At 38.7% G+C, this 24793-nt stretch overlaps 1 protein-coding gene across 4 annotated transcripts in view; it reads left to right on the forward strand.

The window, feature by feature from the left end:
* The window catches only part of TRIO (trio Rho guanine nucleotide exchange factor), a 249072-nt gene that overhangs the window by 20269 nt on the left and 204010 nt on the right, over positions 1-24793 (forward strand). The window contains exon 1 of one of the 4 annotated variants that reach the window (XM_054057254.1): positions 486-519. The exons of the other annotated variants lie outside the window; for them this stretch is intronic. Within the exon in view, the coding sequence (XP_053913229.1) occupies positions 501-519 (19 nt within the window). The 5' untranslated portion in view covers positions 486-500. Of the gene's footprint in view, positions 1-485; positions 520-24793 lie in introns of those variants that run through there. 4 annotated transcript variants of the gene reach the window in all.

Consider the following 24793-nt stretch of genomic DNA (forward strand, 5'->3'; position numbering starts at 1 on the left):
CAAAGTATGCTTTTGAAGTGCATCTCTTGGTTTTCCCATTTTGCAGTTTTTTTGCTTTCCATTTCGGAGCATTTTAGGTGCACAAATAGGATTCCTTTCAGATGCAATTGAATTGGAAGACATGCTCTAGTTACAAATAGGCGTTAAGCGCACAGAACGAGACAACAGCCAGTCCAAAGTAAAACTTCCTGTAAAACTTCCTTCAAAATACATACTTTGGCCATTGAAGCCTCCATACCAAGATTTTGCTGTATCAATCTGCTTCTCTTATGCAGAGCAACAAGCTAATGTAGACTCGACCAAAGAGGACCAGCAGTTAAATCCTAAGGCAGAAGATGCTCTAATGAGGTAATAAAGACCTTGTAGTTACAGTTGCTTTGTGAATTGAAGGATCACTCTAAAAAAGTGGATCGTGCTTCAGAGCAAGGGCAATTAACTTTTCTGAATATCAAAAAAATTCTGGGCCTGCAAGGACTTGGAGAGCTGAAGGAAGGGAAGAGATGGCTGCTCAAGTTAGAGGTATGAGGTGAGGGGCTTGGTGCTGCATGTGTCACACTAGATGTGTTATACTTATGCATGCTTCTGTGGCAAGACCCTGAGACTACCTGTCAGCACCGCTCTAATGCATGTCCAAGTCCGACTGGGACCTGTGCTTCAACTTTAGAAAAGCTCTGCATGTCTAAAAAGCACAGGTTGGTCACTAAAGCTCTAGAGAGGGACAGAAATTAAAGGTTCCTCTTTACCTCATGTGACCGGATGGAAAGTGTTTTCTTCTTCCACACGTTCGCTCCCAGAGAAAACATGATTGAGGTGTGAATGGGAAGATAGCCATACACTTCCCACTCCTGTGTTTGTTGGCAATGTTGTTTCTCTGTAGAGCTGTACAAAGTCAAGAAACAAATGAAATGCAGTATGAAGATGACAGCAAGGAGCAGGCATGTGAACTGACTCTCAAATGCAGATATGCTGAAGAAATCCTCACCCAAAAGCTGCTCCAAAGTTATTTTTTCAGAAAGGAGTTCAGTAACTAAACTCTCTTTAATAATTGAACGTTGATCACACCTTTTGAAAAATCTGAAATATTGTAATAAAATTCATCTTAAATTGAAGTATTTTTGCAACAGAATGGAGAAATATAATGCTGTCTGGATGTGCACCTTCTGATGAGCATAATTTGTTAGCTCCTAATATTTAGATAAATATTGGAGTTGAATGCTCCTAATTGGCCTAGTATCAGTATAGGGCTTAGAGCTCAAGTAGCCTTGCTGTGATAGCTAGATTTGACTTCCTTGCCCCATGTGCTGGAATTCTCATCTCTCTAGTAAAGTTATCTGAGAATAATATTTTCTGAAATCTCAGTGGCTTGATTGCAGCGTCGTTGTAGCTTAGTACAAATCTTACTGGCTTATGGGTTTTAAAGGTTGCGCTTTGGTGGAGGTGTCAGCACTCCTGCTTGTCTTTCCTGTCAGTGGCTTCTGGAGCAGGAGCATTTCAGGATAACTCCAGAAGGGAAGTAACGTTGGAAGCTGTAGGCAACATTGGTCAATTCGCATGAAAAATTCTGGTGTAGAGCTGTTGTGCTTAAGGAGGATGTACTGAAGGGCTTAGTGAAGGTCACTGCTGGCAGTAAGGCTTTGTTGAGATCCTGGCTCTTTAAGGGCTGCTGCCAACTTAAAAAAGCTTCCAAGACCTCAATTCTTTTGGCTGCTGAGTGTGTTTGCATTGCCCAGAAGGGGGTGACACAAGAGTAAGGTGAAAATTTTTATTTTTCCAAAACCTACTGTGAGTGAGTTCATTTGCTTTTGCAGACTTGCCCGGAGAAATGGTAAGCTCTGGCAGATGAGCAAAACACCTTATTTTTTAATCTCATGAGTTGTAAATTGGCACGATCACATGAAATTTAGAAAACCTTTTTTACAAGTTAATTTAATCTCGAAGGCTTGAAGTGGTGACTCTAAACCAGCCCTTCAGTCCCTCAAAGCTCCATTTTAAGTTTCATGTTTAGTTCTGGTATAAAAATACTTAGCATTGAATTTGAAAAATCCCTTGTGTCTTTGGCACCATCAGTAAGATTGCATGCCCAGCCAGGACACAGACATTCTTGGCAATACATTTGCATCTTTCGAATTCATGTGTAGTATGTGTTGCTACGTTGTGTTTAGTGCGTTAATAGTGACAATATTTTGCTAGAGTATGATGCAAATCTTGGTCCTCCAGCAATTGTTTTGGTCCCTGTGCATTGATGCATTGACAACCAGCAACCATCTGTTCACTACTGGACTTTAACCCTGACCTGTCAACTCCAAGCGGATCTGGTTGTACGGTTTTTCATTTTTTGAAAGAGAGGCTAAAGTAATGGAGTGACTTAGTGGGTATTTGATAAACACTTGTATTAATACACTTAGTTTGAACTTTGAATAAGTGAGTATCACTAAATAGTGTTTGTAAGAAGAATGTTTACCATGTTTAAGGTGACAACATTGCCAGTGATTTTGTGGAATAAAAATGACATACTTTTTTCATCCTAGAATCAAAGGTGTCAAGCAACATGTGTGAGGTGAGGGAGAAAATTTTGTTTTAGGAAAGAATTCAATTTAACTTTGCTTTCTTTGGTTGCATTTACAGCTTGAACTGTTGCTTTTGAACCTATTTGCAGAACTCAACCTGGACTTCCTGTGCATTGTGTTAACAGCATAGTTACAGTTTGAGATGATGAGGAGCTTCAGGCATGTCTTTACCTTTTCCCTGCCCGGGGAAAGGAAAAGCTTGTGACTGTAAGTCAGTCTGTGACCGCTCAGGGAAAGTGCTTGTGTGGATAAAAATGCCTGGATCTCCTCCAGAAGAGAACAGACTCTCGCCCACTCTGTTACTGCACCTCTTTGATCACAGAAAGTGAAACAGTATTTCTAAAGCCTGCTTAGATATCAGAGAAACCTTTGGCCTGAAAAGGGTACATCAGCCTGCAGTGTATTGTGGCTTCCTTGTGTGACTCCTGGTGTCCTAATCTTTGGTGAATTTTTCTCTTCTCTGTTGGATACTCCTGAGGAGTTGTAGCCATTTGCATGTCTCTGTTAATATACCATTTGTAAAGTCAAAATTGTCAGGCATGATTGAAAATGCTCCCTACAGAGTCAGAACTGCCGTATTTGGAGTTGTGTATCGGAAGAAAAGAAGAGAGGGAGTATTTTCTTCTTTCCTAATACAGCTTCTTTTTCCACACTGCCACTCCATTGAGGGCAGAAGTCCCATGGTGACAGAGCCTCAGAATTCTGCGGACATGTATGTCGGTACCAAGCAAGAGATCTTTGTTGAGGTTTTACTCAATTATACAGAGCTCTGGTGGGAATGGCAGCTCAGTTGGGCTGAATTTGGCCTCTCCTCTAGTTTAAGTTCTGTTACAAATTGCCAAGAATTGTGTTGTCTGTTTCAGAAGTATCCCATATTGGGATTGCTTATTTGACTAATAAGCTTGTATGGATAAAAGACCACATGTTGCTTTCATATTATAAATACTCCATTGAGAGGAGCAGTTGTTTGTACCTCTAGCTTGAATACTGCAGCACAAACATGTTTCCCAGGTAATAGTAAAATAACTAAAGCAATCTTCTGTTGACCTTTTATTTTAGATGATAAATTGTGGACATGAATTATCACAGAATCCTACTTATTTCATGTTATGGTGTTGGGCTGGTATCACAGCAGCCACTGTTAACTGTGAAACTTGTTGTAAGCAGCTGAAATTGTTGTCTGTAAATTTTTTTGAAATGTTTTAAGCTACAGGAACAGGAAGTACTGTTGTCCGTACAGGTCAAAACAAATGTGCATCCATCCTATTACCCTACGTCTGCTGGTGACCAACCCAAATGCCCAGGAAAGGTTCCACAAGGATAGGATAAACCTCTGCGATTCTTCTCCATTGTGTTGCCCCAGCACGTAGCTGCGTCTTCCAAAGCCAAATTATATTTCTGTCTTTTCAGTGACCAGCAGAGTTTTGCTTTTCTGCTAACTTGTTCAGTGGCCCCTTGAGCTTGTTCACAGTTTTACGTCTTGGAAATCCAGCAGCAGACGATTTCATAGTTTAAACTATGCATAGCGTGAGGGACTACCTCCTCGAGTTGTTTTGAACTTGCTGCCTTCTGGTTTGCTCTGCAGCTCTATCTCTTGTGTTGGAAGAGTTCACAAAAGAATCAATTTATGCTGTCCAAGTCACTGATGATTTTGTAAGACTTTTGCATGTTTCTCAGCTGTTCTGTGCTGAAGAGTCCTACTCTGATTAGCCACTTTTTATGCATCAGGATTGATTTTATTTATCCCTGTTGCTTTTTGTTGAACTTTCTCTAGTTTTTCTGTCTTACTTGAACTAGATTGTGTTGAAAATGTGAGCACATAGCAACTTTGCACTTTGCCACTAATTCCCACTAATTCTGAACATTTAATCTTTTGGGGTTTTTTTTTGCTTTGGGGTTTTATTTTATAGATTTCTCCCTGCGTGCCTGCTTTTGTTTTTATCTGTGTTGAGCATATTCTTGAAGATATGGTGATGAATATACTTCATGAACTTGTAATTTAAACTGAGGCCAATAACACATCAGAGCCAATATAGTTTAGGCATTAGATGCCGAGTTAAGCAACAACCTCATACAAGAAAAGTTTAGTATTTAAAAGCCAGTTGTCATGAAAGTAAGTTGGAAGTGGTTGTGACCTTGGATTGCCTCAAAATGGGCAGCAAGGCTCAGATCTAATACAATCTTGCTATTAGTTTTTAATCTTTAAAAGTAAGGTGGTTTATTTCTAGTCTCTTAAAATTCTCTTATAGTTGTTAACTCCAGTTTCAAGTAACTGACCTTGGAAAACTTTTGGGACTCCAGTATGAGTTTTTATTTGCAAAGATACAGTGTGGCTTTTCATTCCTTTTGCATAATTACTGTAACATGGAATGCCTTGTTTCATGTGTCATTTAAGGGTATGCAAGCTGTTGCATCTGTTGCTCCGAGTTTTTGAGCAAGACAAGGATGCTGTTAGTGCATATAGAGACAAAAGGCTGTGAAGTGTTACTTCATTCTAAAATAAGCTTACTAGTTCATTGTGAAGGAAAATAAAGACAAAACTTTACATAGAAAATCAGCTGCTGTTGTCTAACTTAGTTTGGACCAACACTATCATAATTTCTTCTTTGTGTTTGGACATAGGGTGAGGTGAAACCCTTGTGTCTGGCGGTATATGCGCATATATGCATACTACCATTAATAATAACGTTGAAGTGGTTCTTGGAAGTGAGCTTGATATTTAAGTTCCGATATTAGTGCTCCACTCTGAAATTGTTTCGAGAAAGATTTGCTGTGAAATCTTGCGGTGTGTACTCACAGTACTGCAGGAAGTAGTTTGATTGCTGAGACTGAAGGGAGTACTGATGCACTTACACATGTAAATATGTGATCATCTTCCAGGAATTATTACACATGGAAGAAAATAAGAGTGGTTGGTCCAGTGAAGGATGCACTTTCAACTTGCAAGACTTTTTCCATTTTATTTTATTTTTCTCCCATTGAGATAACTCCTTAGAGATCAAATACCAAACCTGCTTTAGGGAAATGTTTTCTCTTTGGGTGAAACACATGAAAACAGTGGCCACAAGTGGGTGGGAATGTGCTTCATGCATATGGTGTGATGCAGAGGAGAGCAGCACTAGCCATGGGAGGCTGTGCTGGCCATTCTGTGGTAGCTAGATCCAGTTATAAGAGAACGTATGATATGCTTGTTGGAAAAACAAAGAGCTGATGTTGTGGATTAATTCTGCTTGCTTATAATGCTTTATATGACATTGATGTGAAATTAGATTTCTTTCAAAAGGTTAATATACTAAAACAATTACTATTCACTTTTGGGCAGATAATACTTCTTCTACAACAGTTGTATTAACTGGTTATTATATGAGGAACTTGATATTCACAACAGTAAGTAATGATAGATTATCATTATTCGTAATTTTATAATGATTATAGTAGTTTATAATAATGTAGTTTGTAATAATTTCAATACATGTAATAAATTTATAATGATAAATTTTGATCAAAGTGCCCTTAAAATACAAAAAGGTATAATAAAGCAGCAAAGGCACCTATAATCTTCTACACTGCTCAGATTACTGTATCCTCTAGGCAGTGTAACCTGTATTCAATTTAGTTTTGTGAAATTAATTGTGAAACCTAGTAATCAGTTAAAATACCAGTGAATTGAGTGTTTATAATCTGTAGCCTGTTTTTCTTACATAGAGGAGAAGCCAAGAAATCTCTTACGAATTCTCATCTAAATCTGTTTTTTTAATCTGCACCACCTGTATTTGGTGGTAAAATGACAGTGCTTGATTAGCTGAAGATACTTAAAATTCAAAGTGAAGTTGCTGCCTTTTTTTAGTCAAGTACATTCACTGGCTTTGGAAAATGCTGTGTCTTTAACTGTACAGTACAAAGCGAATGAGGAAAATAAACTTGTAAACTAGTGGTAATTTGTATTTAAAATTTCATTTTTGGGGGTTGGTGGGGATGGAGGTGTTCCTTTTTCATAGGAAATCAGGTGGACAGCACATGTGGAATTCCAGAATTGTAATGTTGTGAAAGAGTTTGTAACGTATGCATAAAATTACTGCATTACTTCATACTGGAATGTATCCTGGATGTGGGACACCATGACTGATGCTTTATGAGTAAGCTGCTACAACTAACTCCTTCTACTTTTAAATTATTGTTCCCAAAGAACTTTTGACAAAAACCATTATTTTCCTTAATCACACTGTGGTCATCATAAAATAAGCTTAAGACTAATGGCGTTCTTCTGGTTCCAGAGGAATGTTTTTGTATTAAGCTTGAGTGTGAACAAATGTAATTACACAAAGGAAAATGTCATCTCTTTGGTTTGTGGAAACTGGAAAACCTACTGGACACACAAATGCGAGTTAAGGCATAGTCCAGATTAGTTCCTGCTAGGGTTGTGGCTTAATTCTCTTGAGGCTTCCTTTCTTAAGAAATACTTGGTGCTGTTACTAGTTGTATTTCCATGTTCCTCCTAATATTAGGATCCTGGAAAAATTTGTTTATGCCCCTGATAAAATGTCTATGTACCCAGACAGAAGAGTTTCATGTTAGTGAGGATGTACTTATATCCTGCATTTAACATAGATAAAGTAGCATTAGTTACCACAGTTATAAAGGGGTCTATTCTATCTATTTATGGGGACTTTTTAAAGTATTTGTTTCATTCCTGTAATATCTGTAGCTGGGTTGGAATTAGCAAGGGTAACTAAGTGTTACTTTTGCTGAAGTTTTTATAAGAGGGGTTTAGCTAATTAAATATGTCAAATAGCTCAAAATAGTGCAAGTAGAGAAATGCTCAGTTAGAATAAATGGTACTAAGCATTCTAATTAAATGCTTTCAGAGTGAAGAGAGTGGTTTCCAAATCTTCCAGCATGAAAGTGCTTTTTAAGCAGTATAGCAATTGCTCAGATGAGTCATAGTTGTACATAAATTATCTGGGTTGGGGGAAGGGGATTTTTGTTTAGTTTTTTTTTTTTTTACCTTCAAATTTGTGGTATTGCTGGGGTGGTGGTGTGATTTCTTTACAAGAAGTTCCTCGTCAGCAGATGATGAGTCTTATAAATGGCTCAAGAACATGGATGAGTAAAAGCTTGTGGTGGGTTGACCCTGGCTGAATGCCAGATGCCCACCGAAGCACGCTTTAACTCTTCCCCTCCTCAGCTGGGCAAGGGGGGGGAGAAAAGATATAATGAAGGGCTTGTGTGTCAAGGTATGGACAGGGAGAGATCATGCACAAATTACCATCACAGTCAAAACAGACTCTACTTGGGCAAATTAGCTTAATTATTACCAATCAAATCAGGGTAGGATAATGAGAAATTAAACCACATCTTAAAACACCTTCTCCTTACCCCTCCCTTCTTCCTAGACTCAACTTCGCTCCCACTTTTCTCTACGTTTTCCCTCTAGATCAGGGGGATGGGAAATGGGAGTTGTGGTCAGTTCATCACACGTTGTTTCCGTTGCTTCGTCCTCCTCATGGGGAGGACTCCTTAACTCTTCTCCTGCTCCAGCACAGAGTCTCTGCCGTGGGAGACAGTTCTCCCATGAACTTCTCCAATGTGAGCCCTTCCTGTGGGCTACAATTCTTCACAAACCATTCTAGTGTGGATCACCTCCATGGGGTGCAGTCCTTCAGGAACAGACTGCTCCAGCATGGGGCCCCCGTGAGATCACAAATCCTGCCAGCAAACCTGCTCCAGTGTGAGCTTCTGTTGCCACAGGTGCACAGGTCCTGCTAGGAACATGCTCCAGTGCGGGCGTCCCACAGAGTGACAGGCTCCTTCAGACCTCCACTTGCTCCAGTGTGGGGTCCTCCACAGGCTGCAGGTGGATACATGCTCCACCATTAACCTCTGTGGGATGCAGGGGGACAGTCTGCCTCACCATGGTCTTCACCACAGGCTGAAGGGGAATTTTGTGCTCTGGTACCTGGAGGACTTCCTCACCCTCCTTCTTCACTGACCTTGGTGTCTGCAGAGTTGTTTCTCTCTTGGCTTCTCATTCTCCTCTTCTGACTGCTGCTGCACGGTTGTTTTATCCCCTTCATAAATATCTTATTACAGAGGTGCTACCGCTATTGCTGGTTGGCTCAGCCTTAGCCAGTGGTGGGTCTGTCTTGGAGCCAGCCAGCATTGGTTCTATCCAACACAGGGGAAACTTCTAGCAGCTTCTGGCAGAAGCCACCCGTGTAGCACCTTGCCATGCAAATGCAATGCAATTTAATACATGTGTTCTGTATAACAGAAACTGTTATTTTGGATGTTATTTCACTAATGGATCTACAGATGAAATCTTTATCTTCATAATAATCTGACATCATCTCAGTCAGAATTTAGTTGTTTGTTGAAATTTTTAGTTTCCCCTAACTATACTTCAGGAAAATGTAAACAGTTTGTTTAAATTAAATTTTAAATACCAAATGAAAGTAGTCATTTGTTAACATGGTTGTGTATTCTCCAGAGGCAGTAGGCAGTCCTGTAATGACATATTGGCTAGTTCTAACTGTTGAAATCAAGTCAAGTAACTAAAAGGTTGTTATTGATCAAGTACAATGTATGTAGACCAATTTGAATGCTGTTTAATTAGAATATTGTCTGTACTGTTGTTAAAGCACTGTCAATTAAAGGCATGCATCTTAAACACGTGTGCCACGTATCATGTCAAGCACCTCTTCATGGCTAGGAGGAAAGAGCCGGCCTTTTGTCTTGCCCAAGCCTCGGAGAGTGGGAGTATAGCAGAGCTCTCAAAACAAGTCCAGAGGTTGAATGGTTTAGTGAAGTGAACTAAATGTTCCATTTTTAAATGTAGTCAGCCTTAAAATTGAGATCTAAAAGGAACAAATGCATGCTTAAATGGTAGATCCCCAAGGAGGAGGGGAGCAAAACCTGCTGGCATGAAGACAGAGAACTATGGAGTTGAAATGCCAACATGCTCAGTTATGTAACAGACTTTTCACTTGTAATTTGCATGGGCATACCAAAAGCTTGCAGAAGATAAGCTTGGATAAGGACTTCTGTTTGTTTTTACCAACAGATTATGGCCTAAAGATTCCTTGAATCAAGAAGTAGTGCTATTTTTTTCATCTGTTACAATGTTTTATGTTACAATGCAAGACCCCTTAAATTTGGTTTATAGATTTTAGTTTTGTGTTAATCAGATTATGTAAAGCCAGTTTTGCCACTAATTTTTTTATTAAACCTGTTGTGATGTAGGTGTTCTGATATAAGTTCATGGTAGCTTTGTCTCAGTTTTTAAAAGAAAGGCTTTCTTTTGTGTCCTGGAATTATGAATTTGCCTTTTTTGTCTTCCCAGATGTGAAAAACTAGGACATCCTTAGTATTTGTCCTTGATCTACTGCTTAGGGTGTTAGCAGTGAATGTAATATTTGATTGTATTAATTGTGCAGTGACTTAGCGTAGGCTGTCTGGCAACAGCCAGCACACAAGTAACATTGCTGAGTGGGTAAGTTCTCATTTAATGGGAGTGACTTAATCCCCTCTCCCCATTAGCTCTAGGGCTTGAGTTTGTAGCAAAGATGCTAGTTTTCTACAGCTTTTGTGCTTGGAACAAGTACTGCTCTTACTAAGAACTCAAACTGGAAAAGTAAATGTGTTTTGTAATGAGGTTTTAAAAACATTTGATAATTTTAATGTTTCAAACATTACAAGTTGTTTCTGGTATGAGTAAGATAATTTTATCTTTATATACAACAATAAAAGCCTGAAGATACAAAACACAGAAGTGATTTTGAAGCTTACAAGAGAAATTGTATTTGTCAAATAAAATAATTTACTTTCTAATTATTTCTTCTTGTTCAAGGGTCTGTATGTTGGCTTGGCTTGGCTAAAATTTGTATTTTACTAAGAAGCTTATGTGTACTTATGTGTACATAAATAAAACCAAACTGTCCATAGCTAAGAACTTTAGTAAATTGAATATAAATAAGTATGTGTTTCGATTGCTTTTCCAAAGATTCAATTTTAAGACAGACTGTGCGAAAAATTGAAAATGATGTAAAAACATCCAACTAGGTGTTTTGGGTTGCAGACTAGATAATCCTCAGTGATTCCATATGTAATAGTGAAAGCACCAAAACCTAGCAACTGGTGTGTAACCACTGTGTGATTTGACTGCATAGTAGTCTAAGAGTTAATTTTCAGTACCAGCTATTTCATTGGGGTGTTTGGAATACATCTGAGTTTGAGGCAATAAAGACGAAAGTGCCATAGGATAAATGCAGATAAGAATGGTACGGGCTTTGAACAGGCTTTGGCTAAGGGACTACTGCAGCTGACTGAAGTAGCAATGTTTTAAGTTGAAAGGGAAAAACTGAATACCGACAAGAACAGAGAGGGGGTAGAAGTAAGCCTTTTCCTGACTTGATGTTAAAGTGTAAAGGACAAATGTTCAAAAAGGGACTCATCTGAATTGTTTCAGGCTTGTGCTGTTCCCCAAGGGTCTTTGGGGTTAAACAAAACCGGTTAAGAATTGTTGTTCTTTAATGTTACGGAGTTTGCTCTTCTTTTGGGGCACGTGAAGGGTGGGGGGAAGTCTAGGATACACTTAGAAGATACTGCAGTATGCTTTCCTCTTTAAATGACAAATAGATTTAAAAAAATTTGAAGGTTAAGTACTGTACTAGGAATACCAATTTATGATGGTCTCCAGAAAATATAATAGTCAGAAGTTTTAGTTAAGATTCAAAATGCTTACTGAAAATAGATAATTCACCGAAAGCATAGAATGAGGGCTTATTTGCACCTCTGAAAATTGTGGAAATTTGGAATGTCCTGCCTTTTTTTTTCCCACTAGCAGACTTAATGTTCACAGTACGGACATAGTGCTGATTAAAGTTTTAAAATAGCTTTGTGAGTGCTTGAATGCATGACTCTGAAAAAAATAATATGTGTAGAATTTCTGTAAAAGCTAATCCATATTGTTATTTTTCTTCTAGGGGAGGCGAATAAAATGCAAGATTCTGCAAATTACTTGAATAGTTGTGTATATATATTTATTTATTTTCCAGATCGTCTAGTGGTAAACTTTATGAAGACATTTTTGCTTAGCTTAGGCTTAGTTTTTTGAAGTTGATTGAATTTCACTCCCTCCCTTTTTTTTCCTCCTTAGAATGTGCAATTGCTGCCTGAATATGATATTAGTAGCTGCCATAGAACAGTGCACTTACAGCCACTAAATGATTAACAGTGTTTTGAAAATGAACAGGGAATTTCATAGGAATTTGAATGGGAACAGGAATTTCTTTAAGGTAAACTGTAATAACTGCACAGTTCACTGGGTTTTTTTTTTGTTTGGTTTTAGGATTTTTCTGTGGGTGGGGAGCAGAGAATCTTAGAAATTTCATGTCAGATAGACTTATTTCAAAGTCTAACAAAGTAAGTTGGGAGTACTGAGTGAGAGGCAAGATACCTGTGAAATGGAAGAGGAGTTTGTTTAGTAGAAGAGAGATATGTTGTCTGGAAAACAGATTATGAAAAAGTGGTGAAATTTGCAACTTCACTCACTGAAATGCTTAAATTATCAAAGACACACAAAACCCAGTTAATTTGTTAGACTTAGACATGTGAATGAAATGTCGTATTTTATGGTTAGGCCAGGACTTTATTTAAGAAAAGTAACAAACCTGAAAACAAAATAGATATACTGAGGTGCTTAGGAATATCTGTATCATATAAGATGAAAGTTGATTACTTATGTATGATTTTAAGCAGTGGAAATGAAAAGAAGCACTTATACATATGTTGGGGTGTGTTTTGTTTTCTTTAATGAGAAGTGTAACAGCTGAGTTATGAGTTTGAGAAGTTGTAGGTGCTTGCAGACATAATGATGAACTTAGGTTCATGACTGTTTTCTTCAGAGCAGTAATCAAATATGTGCAGAAGGGATTTGCTGAAGATAGTCTTAACTTGTGGAACAGGATTTGCTTTGGGTGTGAAATGATGTGAAAGTGTAGAGCACCCTGGAGGTGTTCAAGGTCAGGTTGGATGGGGCTTTGGGCAGCCTGATCTAGTGTCACTGCCTAGATGATCTTTAAGGTCCCTTCCAACCCACACTATTCTATGAGTCTATGATTTAATATGAATCTAGCAATGTGAATTGCCAGCTCAAATGTTGATTAACACAGATATCTTTTCTTTTTATTAACACAGACTTCAAAATGGATTTTGAAAATGAATATATTTTTCTTTATAAATGTTTGTGCGAAAAAAATGCTTCTAGTGGTAGCAGAGAAAAGTGTTGGAAGGAGATTTTTCTGTAAACATGAAGCTGAACTGTTAATAGAATCTGGATAGAATGTTTTTTTGCTTTTGAAAGATTTCTTTAGAGTTAATCTCAACTAGCTGAAGTTGCATGAAAAAAATAGCCTTTATTCAGTTTTAAATAGTTGGTAGGATGCATCATGGCAAAATATCAATATTCCTAAACACAGGAATAAAAAGAGACTAGATTGTAATCAAAAGTGGTTCACGCAAATCAGATGTCTGAAAGGTGTACGAAGAGGTAAGAATTAATCAGGTATTCTCTGAAACAGCTTGGAAGCAGGTTCAGTTGTGTCTGGGAGGTGGTTTAAAGTGGGATTGCTGCTTAACCGCCTTAAAAAATTGTCTTCTTTGAAAACACAGTGGAATAAAAATAGTTAGATGGTATTGGTGTGATTGTATCTACACATAAGAGCATGCAGATTGATATTGATATAAATCGAAAGGAATTGACAGAGTTCAAATAGAGCTACCCTTGCTATGAAAATTGTCTTAAATTCTTGCTGGTTGAAAGTATAACGTAAAGGAAAAAAAAAGGTGGACAACTTTAATTTCACAACCAAAACAACTAAAGCTCTATTTTTATTACAAAATTTGGAGTTTTGCATCATTCTGTAGTACATAATTTTCTGTCCCACCACAGGAAAACACTATTTAAAGAGTGCAGAACGCCCGATTATACTGGCTTTTTTGTTTTGTAGTATGGTTTGGGTTTTTTGTTTGTGTGGATTTTTTTAAATTTTATTTTTTTAAGTTAATATGCATATGCAAACATGAATTAGAGTCAGGGCAGTCAGTATGTTGAAGTAACATGAAACTTAAACTGGTTACTGCTGAAGAATTTTAGTATTGTCAAATGTCAGTTTGAGCAGCTCCAGATGACATCGAGAAAAAGCAGTCAAAGTTGTGTGAAAGCACTTTGGATGGTCTGAGCAAAGAATAAAAAACACATCGAAAGGATTTTTATTGCCATTAGGAATTAGTACATGAGATTTTATATATAAGAGGGTGGCATTTTAATGAGTACTTTAATAAAAAAGAAGTCTTGACCTTTCTCAAGCTGAGCCATATGGGCTTCCTGATGCTAGAGTGTGTAAGGCCTATCATTGACTTGCTAAACTTTGGCAGCTTATTTGACTGCGGTTGAAAGGGGATGGAAATAAGTAGAAATGTGTAGCAGTCTTTGGTAGCTCATAGCCAGAGAAGAATAAGAATATATAAAAAGAAAATGATATAATTGCGGTTCATTAATAATTTCTCTGAGTTGCTCAGTTATGGCCTCTTATAGTATTAGCTATGAAATGTAAGCGCTGGGTATGTCAGAGTTGTCAGACTGCTGAAGTTGAGCTGAGACAGTCACCTGGCATTTTATGAACTGCAGAAGGCAGGCGACGAAATGCTTCAAAGCAGATAGTTACTAGTGCTTACAGGGATATTTTGATCACTTTTACTTCTACTTTGTAATTCTCAGATAAAATGAAATTTTGAAGCAGTACAATCCCCAGTTAAACACCGTTTCCAAGCGATGCCAGTTCTTGTCCATCTATTGCAAGGCATTCCTGTGGTTCTGTTCTTTGTCTTGTGATCAGCCACGGGATTGATTCTTGGTGGTGTTTTTTTCCATTTCAGAGTTTAATAATTTCTAGGAAACACAGAAGCTGCTCAGTGGTTCAGAAGGCTATAGGTTGGATGTTGTTGAGCTATCAAAAGCATGAGGAGGGGAAACATGGGAGAGGAAGCATTTGAATTTTGAAATGGGTGTTTAGATGTAAACATGAATGCGTTTCGTGCAACTCATGGGTGTAAGTTATGTATTTTTTATGTCCAATCTCCCTAGCACCTAATTTACTTGCATTTTCAATTTGTAGCTTGAACATGCAGTTTTGTGGCAGACTGACCATGAAAATATTGGAGGTAGTGTCAGTTCAAATCATCTATCCTGTTTTGTCAGGACTTAAAATCCAATTCTGAGATTGTGCTGAAGCAGGGAAATACTTTACATGTGTACTCACGTGACCTGCTGGTTGATCAGGCACTTGTGGAAATGCTTCATTTTAATGTTAGTATTCAGAGATACACTTCATATGCAGACATGGCCAGTGCTGTAGGGATGTTTTGGCCAAGTGTGGAAGAGTAGAGAGATGGCTCCAGATCCTCATGATTTTAAGAAGAAATGAAGCCTTGCAGGCTTTTAAACAAATTATTGAAACACTTAAAATTTTAACTTGCTTGAATTAATGATGAGTTCTTACTATTTAAAGAACTCTTTCTTGTCTCTTTGGTTAAATATAAAATAAGGGAGGGGAGTTTAAGCATAGATAATTATCTTTTTGGCACATGGAGGAATGAAAATGTAGACTTGACAAGAGGATATTAGAACAATTTCTTAATCAGTTTGTCTCAACTGAAAAGCAAAGGCCATAATTTATCTTGGTGAGTACAACTTAATTTAAGGCATGTGCATTTTTCCTCATCTTATATGGAAAAGCATAACACTTGATACAAATGACTGCATGAGTTTGCTTCATACAGGGGAAGTGAGTCTTGCTAAGGGTGTTTTTTGGACCATTTTGCATATTAATAACAAAGAGTGTTTTGTCTCTTGAATAAAACATTAATTCATTCAAGTTGGATTTGATCGTGGCTTTTGGAATTTTTGCTGAAGGCTCCCATTGATCCAACAGAAACTGCACAGATGTCAGGCTTGTGAGTTGAGGATACAAGTTGTCATTGGCAGAATTTAATGTGACTATCAGTATCTAAGTGTTAAGATGAACAGCGGAAAGGAAGAAGGTAGTTCACAGAATGACCTGAGCTGGAAGGGACCCACAAGGATCATTGAGTCCAATTCCCATCCCTGCATAGGACAACCCCAAAATTTACACTGTGCCCCTGAGCACCTTGTCCAAATGCTTCTTGAATATTGTCAGGCTTGGCACCATGACGACTTCCTGGGAAGCCTGTTCCGGTGTTCCACCACCCTCTGAGTGAAGAAATTTTTTTCTTAATATCGAAGCTAAACCTCCCCTGGCACATCTTCCTGCCGTTCCCTCAGGTCCTATCATTGGTCACCGGAGAGAAGAGATTAGCACCTGCTCCTCCTCCTTCCCTTGTGACAAAGCAGTAAACAGCAATGAAGTCCCGCTTCTTCTCCAAGTCTTCTCCAAGCTGGACAGCCTAAGTGGCTTTAGCTGCTCCTCATAAGACTTCCCCTCTAGAACTTTAACCAACTTTGTGGCCTTCCTCTGGACACTCCAGTAGCTTGATATCCTTTTTATAGTGCTATGTCCAAAACTGCACCAGTGCAGAGTAGAGCAGATTGGGACAACATTTGCCAGATTCCAGTCCAAATGGTACCTCTCCAGCTTCCCCGGAGCATTGAAAAGTCATTGAGAGAGGTCTCGCTATGACATCAACCAGCTCTTAAAGTACCATTGGATAAATCCCATCAGACGCCATTGACTTGTAGGGATCCATCTGGAGCAGCAAATCCCTCATGAGGTTGGGGTTGATGGGGAGTTTAGCATTTGCACAGTCTTGGTCCTCTAGCCCAGGGCTATCATTTTTGTTTAAAGAGTATGGACTCCCTGTCGCTTGTCATGAAACAGTACACAGTTTACCCGCTCCTTACTTCTGTTACTTTCAGTTGTGTCAACAGAAGCCTGAAGATTGCTGGTGGGTAGCTGCTAGAGCTCTCCTAGTAAACTTGCTCATGATTCAAAGCTGCTTATTCTAATAGTACAAGTTGCTGGCATCTGTGATAAGTTGCATTCTGTGGAGGTACTGAGTGCTTTCCAAGGGGATTCTGAATGACTGGGAGGGTTATTGTCTTGTGGATTGTTGTTACGCATGTGCTAATTGCACTGCAGTACAAACAGTCTACTGGGTGTACTGATGGTGAACCCAAGTTCTGTCTGACAGAAAACACACAGGTGTTAAATAATCATAGCTAGTAGTTTCACAGGAAGAGAGGAGTGTGTGGGTTGTATAATGAATTATATGGTCAACTGAAAGTACCTCCATTTGCTTTATTGCCTTAGATGGTCAAATGGTTGTAGAATATGGCATTAGGTAGCCAGTTTTGCGAAATGATATTCAGTACATGTCATCCTTAATTTATTTCACTTGCAGTGCCCTCTGATAGTAGTATAGTAATGAGACAAAAGTATATGCCACAGTGACCCTCTAGAAGGGCTTGGCAGGGGATGGAGTAACCCCTATAAAAAAAAAATTTTGGGTGGGAGTAGTATGATGTTTACACAATGCAGATGCCATTTTGCATCTAGCAGCATTTTATTTGCTCTTGTTTATAAAATTTCTCAGGAACCACAGGCTTAGAGGGTATCGCGGCTCTCTGAAACTGGTTGGGATCCAGCAAGGTTGAGGTTGAGTCTGTACTGATTAGCAGAGTTTGTTTCTATGCGGTTGGTGTCTTCACTCAAGCTGCGTAGACTGAGAGCACTGGGTTCACACCAAAGTTTGTCTTTGAATGGAATCTGCTGCGGTCTGTAAGCCTTCATCAGATAGACATTTCATAACTTGAAAAGGCTAATATTTCTGGATCTGAACTGACCATTGAAATAACAGCACCATCTGCTTGATTGTGCATATATTTAATGCATTCTGGACCAGAGCTTGATCATACTGTTTCAGAACTGGTTCTCTTTATCTGTGACGCAGTTCACTTGCAATCCCCGGTAACTCGTATGCAATGATATGAATTACTATCATTTTGTAGCTGCCAGTTGGCACAGAAACTGTTAGTGCAAGAATAAATAAGGAAGCTGTCTTCCTTTGTCTTTAAGATTGTTTGCTGTTATCAAAGCCTATGAAGGCCTCCTAGAGGGTATGAAAGAGACCTTTGACCAAGTGACAAGCTGCAAGGCATTCTGTAGGTAGAAATTGCATGTACTTTGGGAGGCAAAAGCCAGAAGATACTCAGTCGTTTAGTTTGTGGAAAGAAGTTTAAATCCTGATTTTTTTTTTTATCTTAAAATTACTATGATTTGGAATGTGAAGAATCAGTGCAAATCACAAATTACTTGGAAAAAAATATTAAGTCTTACTGGCTAAGTGGAGTTGATGCATACGGCTTGTCATGGAAGTGTTGTTACGTCAAACCTTGGGTTGCACGCTAGATGAAGGCACATAGGGATGCATCAGGTCTGAGTTAATGGCAAACAGCCTGTTAGAACTGCACAAAATGCTTTCCTAAATCTAAAGAGAAGACTGTATTTAGCAGCAACAGGTCTACTAAATTTTATTAGGTGATGGAAATGTTCCTTAGCCATGGGGGGGAGGGGGAAGCTATGTGTTTCTTAGCTATGAGTTCTTCATCTAAGATCCACGTGTCAGTGATATCAAAGTCCAGGAACACCTGTCAGTGTTCTGGCTGCAGATAGGTTCTCCTGTCTCTTAATCCATTGTATAGTTCAACCTGGAAACTAGCTGAACTCTTTAATAGCTAGAAGGGCGGTATCTGGAGTGAAAATATGCCTTAGCTGTTTAGAAACTCCAGTGCAGTGCTAATATGTGGGGCAATAATTTGTAGTGGCTGGGTGACAATTGGTGTATCAGCTTTTCTCATCGTGCGGTTGAAATTGTAACAGGGCACAAAAACTGCTAGCAAATAGGTAAAATTATTTAAGATTTTAGCATTGAGTCTTGTTAAAGGGTAACAGGCCCTTCAAGGGGGGTAAGGGGTCTAATTTTTTGATTTTAAAGGCATGTGGAAAATAGGTGTGTAGTCTTCCTCATGTAGACAGTTTCATTACTTGGAGTTGCTTTAGATGGACTAGCAGCCTTTCTTCTTTGAGTGGGACTAAAGATTTGGCAGTGTGAGCAAGAGAAAACTTTTTTACTTCTGGGCTTTGAGACACCTTGCTCTAGTAAATGGCGTGAATTATAGAGAAATGTAGGAAGAAGTTAGCCATGGATCTGTTCTTCGTTGCTAGGCTAAGGTTTAACATTTTATCACACTTTTAGGTATTCGGAGCATACTACTGAGTTATTTGCCTGCTTAATTTACTGAGTGTTCTTCGAAAAGTCTCTCCTTCAAGACACGCTTACTTGAAAGCATTACCACCACTCTTCATTTCAATGCCTTATTTTTCTTATTTCTGTTTTAAGAGGGGAACTTTTCAGGGTTTTGGATGAAGATGTTTGATGTAGGGGAGTCCCCTTTATCCTCTGTTTTTGGATTTGTTTTAAACTTTCTGTCATTTAGCATTATAATTGAATCAGGATAGTGATTTTAACTGGGACAAATTAGTCTTTTGTTGCATTGTACAGGCCAGATTCCTGAAGATCTTAAAAAGAAAGATTTTGTTTGAGTAGATACACTTGCAAGGATCAGATGAGACTTGTTGAATTTCAGTGTAGGGTCCTCTTGTTCCCTGTAGTATGAGGAAAAAAACAGCAGAAATAAGCACAAGGTAAGTTTTATATTTCTGTTAAGAAAACCTCAAACCCACCACCATTATCACTTGAATTTCCGGCATTACATTATGTTCCCAGAATGCACTACTGAAATGGAAATTTATTAATAAAATTAAGACCAGAGCTATAATTCATTGTAATAGAGGGGAAATCAGAATATGTTATGCAAAGGTTATTTTTAGACTCAGTTGATCCTAAAAGCTGACAGCTTTTTCTACATCAAGGTTATTTTAGTCTGAAAAAGGAAGTAGTGTGTTTTGCTAGTAGAACAAACTTGGGATGTAACTCAGATTATTGCTTTTAGTGCAACAGAAGAAAGTACTCCTAAAATTTCTCCTTTCCCCCAACAGGGTGGTCTTCTCACAGACTTAATATAAATTCTTTGTCTGAGGGATTTTAGATTTGATGTAGATGAGAACATATTCTGAAGCATTTCTACCCAGCCTTTCTGAAATAAAGTTTTCGGGCCAAGTAGGACAGTACAAGTCTGAGGTCAAGTATTAGCTTGCTTGGTATCTTGGAAGTATAGGAAAAATGAAGAAACAGGATGCATGCAAAATAGTGAAAATCACTATTTTGTGAGCCTAAGACTAGCTAAAAATGTGGCAAAACCAAACCAAAAGCAAAACCACCAAGGGCAGCCACCGCTTCACAATTTTACTCTTTCTGCCATCACTCAATACATTGCCAAGCAGCAAGAGTGCTGTGAATACCTGACTCAACATTTGCCATCTGCTCTCACCCCAACACCTTCAGTTTCGATGTACCTCCTTCATGCTTGACCTCTTCTGCCTCCCTCCTCCTGTACTTCCTCTCCCCTGCCTCACATCTCCACTGTTCCCATAGCATTCTTCCCTTGCCTGCATGGAGTCATGCCTGCATCCTTTGTCTTGGATGCTGGTAATTGCTTTTGTGGTGATGAACAGATGTGCAGCAGCTGGAGGTGGCTGCGCTGGTTGCAGAGGTGGACTGCCCTCCAGTGCTGCATTATTCTCCTCCCATCTCTTACTCCTGGCTCTCTTTCCATGCTTGGGGAGGTAAACCTCTGCTGTGGCTTTCCTCTATTTGACAAGCCATTCAGTACTTGGTGGCCTCATTGCAGTAAAGGAGATTAGACTGTAAGTATTTGCTGCTGTTATACTGATTTGAGAGCTATAAAGAAATAAAGCGTGTGGCCGAAGATTTTATACTTTTCCTATTCTTCCTGTAAGTCTGGGAAGAATCTTATTAAAACTTTGTTGTTTTAAGTTTCTTACAAGGTGTTGAAAAATAACATTGTAATTTCTCAGTAGTTCCAGGTTTTAATTGTGCTGCCCTGAAGTTGTATGCTGCTCAGTTTTAGTGGGTTCTGTGTAGATAGGATTTCTGATAAGTTTCCTTCAGACTCTCTTACCATTCCATAGAAGCATTTTTTTCCATGCTTGCAGGGAAAAAAAAAAATACCATTCTTACAATTATTGTTTGCTACCTGGGGAAGAAATGGATTAATTACGAGTTATGTTTTCTACTGGTGAGTAATTATTGCATCTTACACTAGTAATGTATAGTACCAAAAATTAAGCTATAAATATTGTCAGTTGAATACTCATAAGTCATTTGCCAGGGAGAGCTGCAACTGCATTGTATGCATTGTTTTTTTTGTTTATTGTGAAGTATTTATCCTGGCTGAAATCACCTGCTGGGAAAATAATTCCAAAAGCATCCTTTTGTGACACCAGCGGGAAAGCTGTTGGCAGGATTTGGTTAGCGTAGGAGATGAGTGTGGGGCCTCCACTAAACCAGCTCTCATAATTTAGGGTGGCAAGAAGTCTGAAAGCTGATTTGGCACTCAGCATAAAGAGCCTGCTGAGAAAGAGGATAAAAAGGATCTTCACCTTAGGCTATAATGCAGTTTGCAATTCGGAAGCAATGCCAGGTTGAGCTTCGTGGATGCTCACACTGGTTCCTGCACACGGTGGATTTGAACAAAACCGAGTCAGTATTAAGACCTTCCTTTTTCCCAGTCTTTTCAGCAGATTACTGTTTGACTGGATCAGTTCCCTGCTGCTTTTCATCATGCAGCTGCACAAATACTTCTTTTGGCACAACAGTAGGAGCAGTTGTAGGGGCAGGAATGAGCAGCTGGGGGCATGGGCTTTTTAGATCAGCTTAGGGATCCACCAGCCGCAGTCAGCATCATCTGTCTGTTTAAGAAGAAAAGTCTCATGATGGGACTTGTCTGAAAGCTTGTCTCCCAGCTCTAGGGGGCTGTGTGAATAGTCTAGGGTTTTATCTTGCACAGTCTTCTAAAATGTCAGTATATTTCAGCTGGAGGAGTCTGGACATCTGAGAATGATGTACTATGCCAGTGACTTTATTATGCCTTGATAACAGAGATTGAGATGCCCTCTGTGAGCGTTGCTGCAGCCCTCAAATGAAATTATCTATGGTATGTAGAGGGTATATATTATTCAGTCTTGATCATCTACTACGAAATGTCCACAAACTTTTGTAGTTCCTTTGTGGATAGAAAGGAACTTTGGCTTCATTTAGGGGCTCTACCTTTGCTTATCCAGCTGAAAGCTGAATTGTGTGGACAGCTTAACTTATCTGAGCGCTGATGGGGAGTAGAGACTGTTCAGGACTGGAGCACCATTGAATGGAGGAGCTGGAAGACATCTAATTTCTTGCTGAAGAAGCTCTTGTAACCCATGCTTGTGAGGGTGAGATCTTCCTGGCTGAGTTCAAGCTAAACAAGCTATCCATTACTCTATCAAATTATTCATTCTTTTGAGATTTTTTTCATAATTGATGTCACCAGTAACTTTAGCAGTGACAACTGACATTCATCTGTTTCAGCACTGCTGGTGTCCAAATGCCGTGTTGCCATTTTGTTTCTTGAACACTGGTAGGGCATTAGGGTTGTCACACTTTTTCTGTTAGCGTATTCTTGCTTTTTGCAGTAACTAATGAGTGGAGATGCATCAAAGGATGAAGTTAGAACAGGTTGGTCTGTCAGTGGGTTAATTATGGAGAAAGTAGCATGTGAGGACAACACCGAGATATGGAAAATAACATTAAGACAACTGACAGCTTAATATTACCAGGTTGAGTGGAAGTAATATGTAACATGGAATTGGCAGGAATATGACTAGTCAGGTACCCAGTGAAAAGGCTTATTGCAAAGAAAAGAGCTATTTCCAGAAAGTTGCTTGTGATCTTCAAAACCTGAATGGCTTGTTTAATTGCCTGTTGATGGCTGAATTGTTGCATTGCTTTAGCTGGTGCTAAGGAACTCCTTGTGAACCAGTAGCTGAAACACTTTACTTGCTTTGCTCTGAAAGGGCATTAACTTTCTGGACATAGGTTTTAGAAGGAATGTTTCATGTAAATTTTAAGTGGAATCTTGAATGGTATCCCTACAGTGATGCAATATGTATTTTAAGACACTGACTCACTTTTGAAATACTGCCAACGTTCTGTAAAAAGGAAGATCTGAGTAATATTATCAGTTAGAAAATATGTCTACAGGGACAGTGAATAGCAGATAATTTTTTTCCCTGTAAGATGTATCTCCACTAAGTAGGGTGTTGTCTGAGAATGAAGCTTTAGCAATATATTTAGCATTCTTAAAGATGATGAGCAGATTTTTCTAGGTGGTTTGGTTGTTTTTTTTTTTTTTTAAGATTTCAGGTTGTTTTAAAAAATTAATTGTGGATTTAAATTGTTATTTGAAAAGTATGGAAAACATACTTGAGAAATCTCATGTATAAATACAGTCTAAGCAGACTGAAGAATTATGGATGAAAACTCCTCTAGCAGGAGCAAAAAGCTGCCTGGGAAGGTAGGTGACAGGATCTAACTGCAACACAAAATGCACACAGGAAGATTGGACTCCTCAGTGTTGCTGGAAAGCTATTTGAGTAGGTACATGAAACGAAAAGCTTATGTCAGTTAAGCTAAATGCTGAAATTTAGTTCAAATTTTGTATTTCTACCAGACTGAAATGGAAATAAAGGACAGTTTTACTTTCTGTATTTGTCAGTATTAAAGGAGAAAGCATAACTAGTGCTGTTAACACTTCATGTTGTTTTAGACGTGCATATTGTCTGAGTACTGGCCTTTTGCATTTAACTGAGCTCTTAGATGAAGTAGTTTGTAGCTCCCGTGTCTCTTTATGTTCTTGAGTATTATGGGGAAAAAGTGCGCCATTTTGACTTCGTGTCCTATTCAGTGAATGGTTCACAGACAATTCTTTCGGCTATGAAGTCTCATTTTCAATTCAAGGTGGGAAAGGGAGATGTTAGTCCTGTATGTGGTGAGCCAGAACTGTACCCTAGTTGTTATTAATCAAAAGATCTGTGACAGCCTTCTTCCCTCTGATCAGATATCTTCTTGTATTCCTCATTTCATTTTGTGCTATAAAACTACCTTAAAAGTAATTCTACATTAGTAAGATTTCTTAGACTGTAGATCAAAGAAAATTAGACAACAGCTGTTTATAATAATCAGACTGGTTAGACAAGCGACGATGTCTGCTCATGAGTAGTTGTGTATTGGTCAAGACAATGAAAATTGGAGGGTGGCGGTGGAAGCAAGGAGGTTTTTTTTCTTATTTTCCCTGCCTCTTTATCATACTGCAGTTTATAACCTCTATAAGGTCCTTGAAATGAGACTAGTCTTCATGGAATTGTTGACATCTTGGCATTGAACTTGAACTCTTATACAATGGTATGGAAAACTGGAAGATAATAGTCTGCGTGTCAAGATTTCCTCCTTGCACACAGATGATATGTATGTAGGGAGGCAAACTGAAATGCTGAAATAATATATGGACTATGATGTTAAACTTCTTCACCATGATGCTGATTTGGCAATTTTGTCTGTTCTTTATGAGTTTCTATCTGTGTATCAGCCTTCTAAATAAAATTCTCTGGAATTCTTGTTGTATTTGGAACCTTATGTCAATGTTAGATTTAAGCTTATTATTGTGAAGGAAGCTCTGATTGTGTTGACTCAACTTTCTTCTATGAGCACTGTGAGAACTTGTCAGAAGCCACAGAAACAAATCCTGTGAATGCTTTATATTGTCTGGTAATAGTGGAAATTTGTCTCTTCTTCTGGGCAGACTGATGATAATAAGGAAGGCTTCCAAGGAAAACCACATCTCAACTTAATTGTTTGGCTACTCCTATGGTCACTTAAGTGCCAATATATAGTTTACTCAACTAAGCCTTGTTTTGTGAAAGCCCTTTTCCTTTGATGAGGGAACATGAACAAGATGCTCTGGAGTGTCAGAAAGAAATGAAAGCATCGTTCTGCTCATGTCAGCATGACTGCGTGGCTGTTAGTCTGTCTAAAAAGATTTGCTCTCTGCAGGTTTGCTTTACAGTGCATGCATCATTTCACAAATTGGTGCAACTGGCACAACTACTAAAGGCCTAATGTAGGCCAGTGGCTGAGTTAGACATATAGGATAAACTTCCCTCTTGGCTGTTGTTGTA

This window comes from Cuculus canorus, chromosome 2, assembly GCF_017976375.1.
Source record: "Cuculus canorus isolate bCucCan1 chromosome 2, bCucCan1.pri, whole genome shotgun sequence".
Classification (NCBI taxonomy): Eukaryota; Metazoa; Chordata; class Aves; order Cuculiformes; family Cuculidae; genus Cuculus; species Cuculus canorus.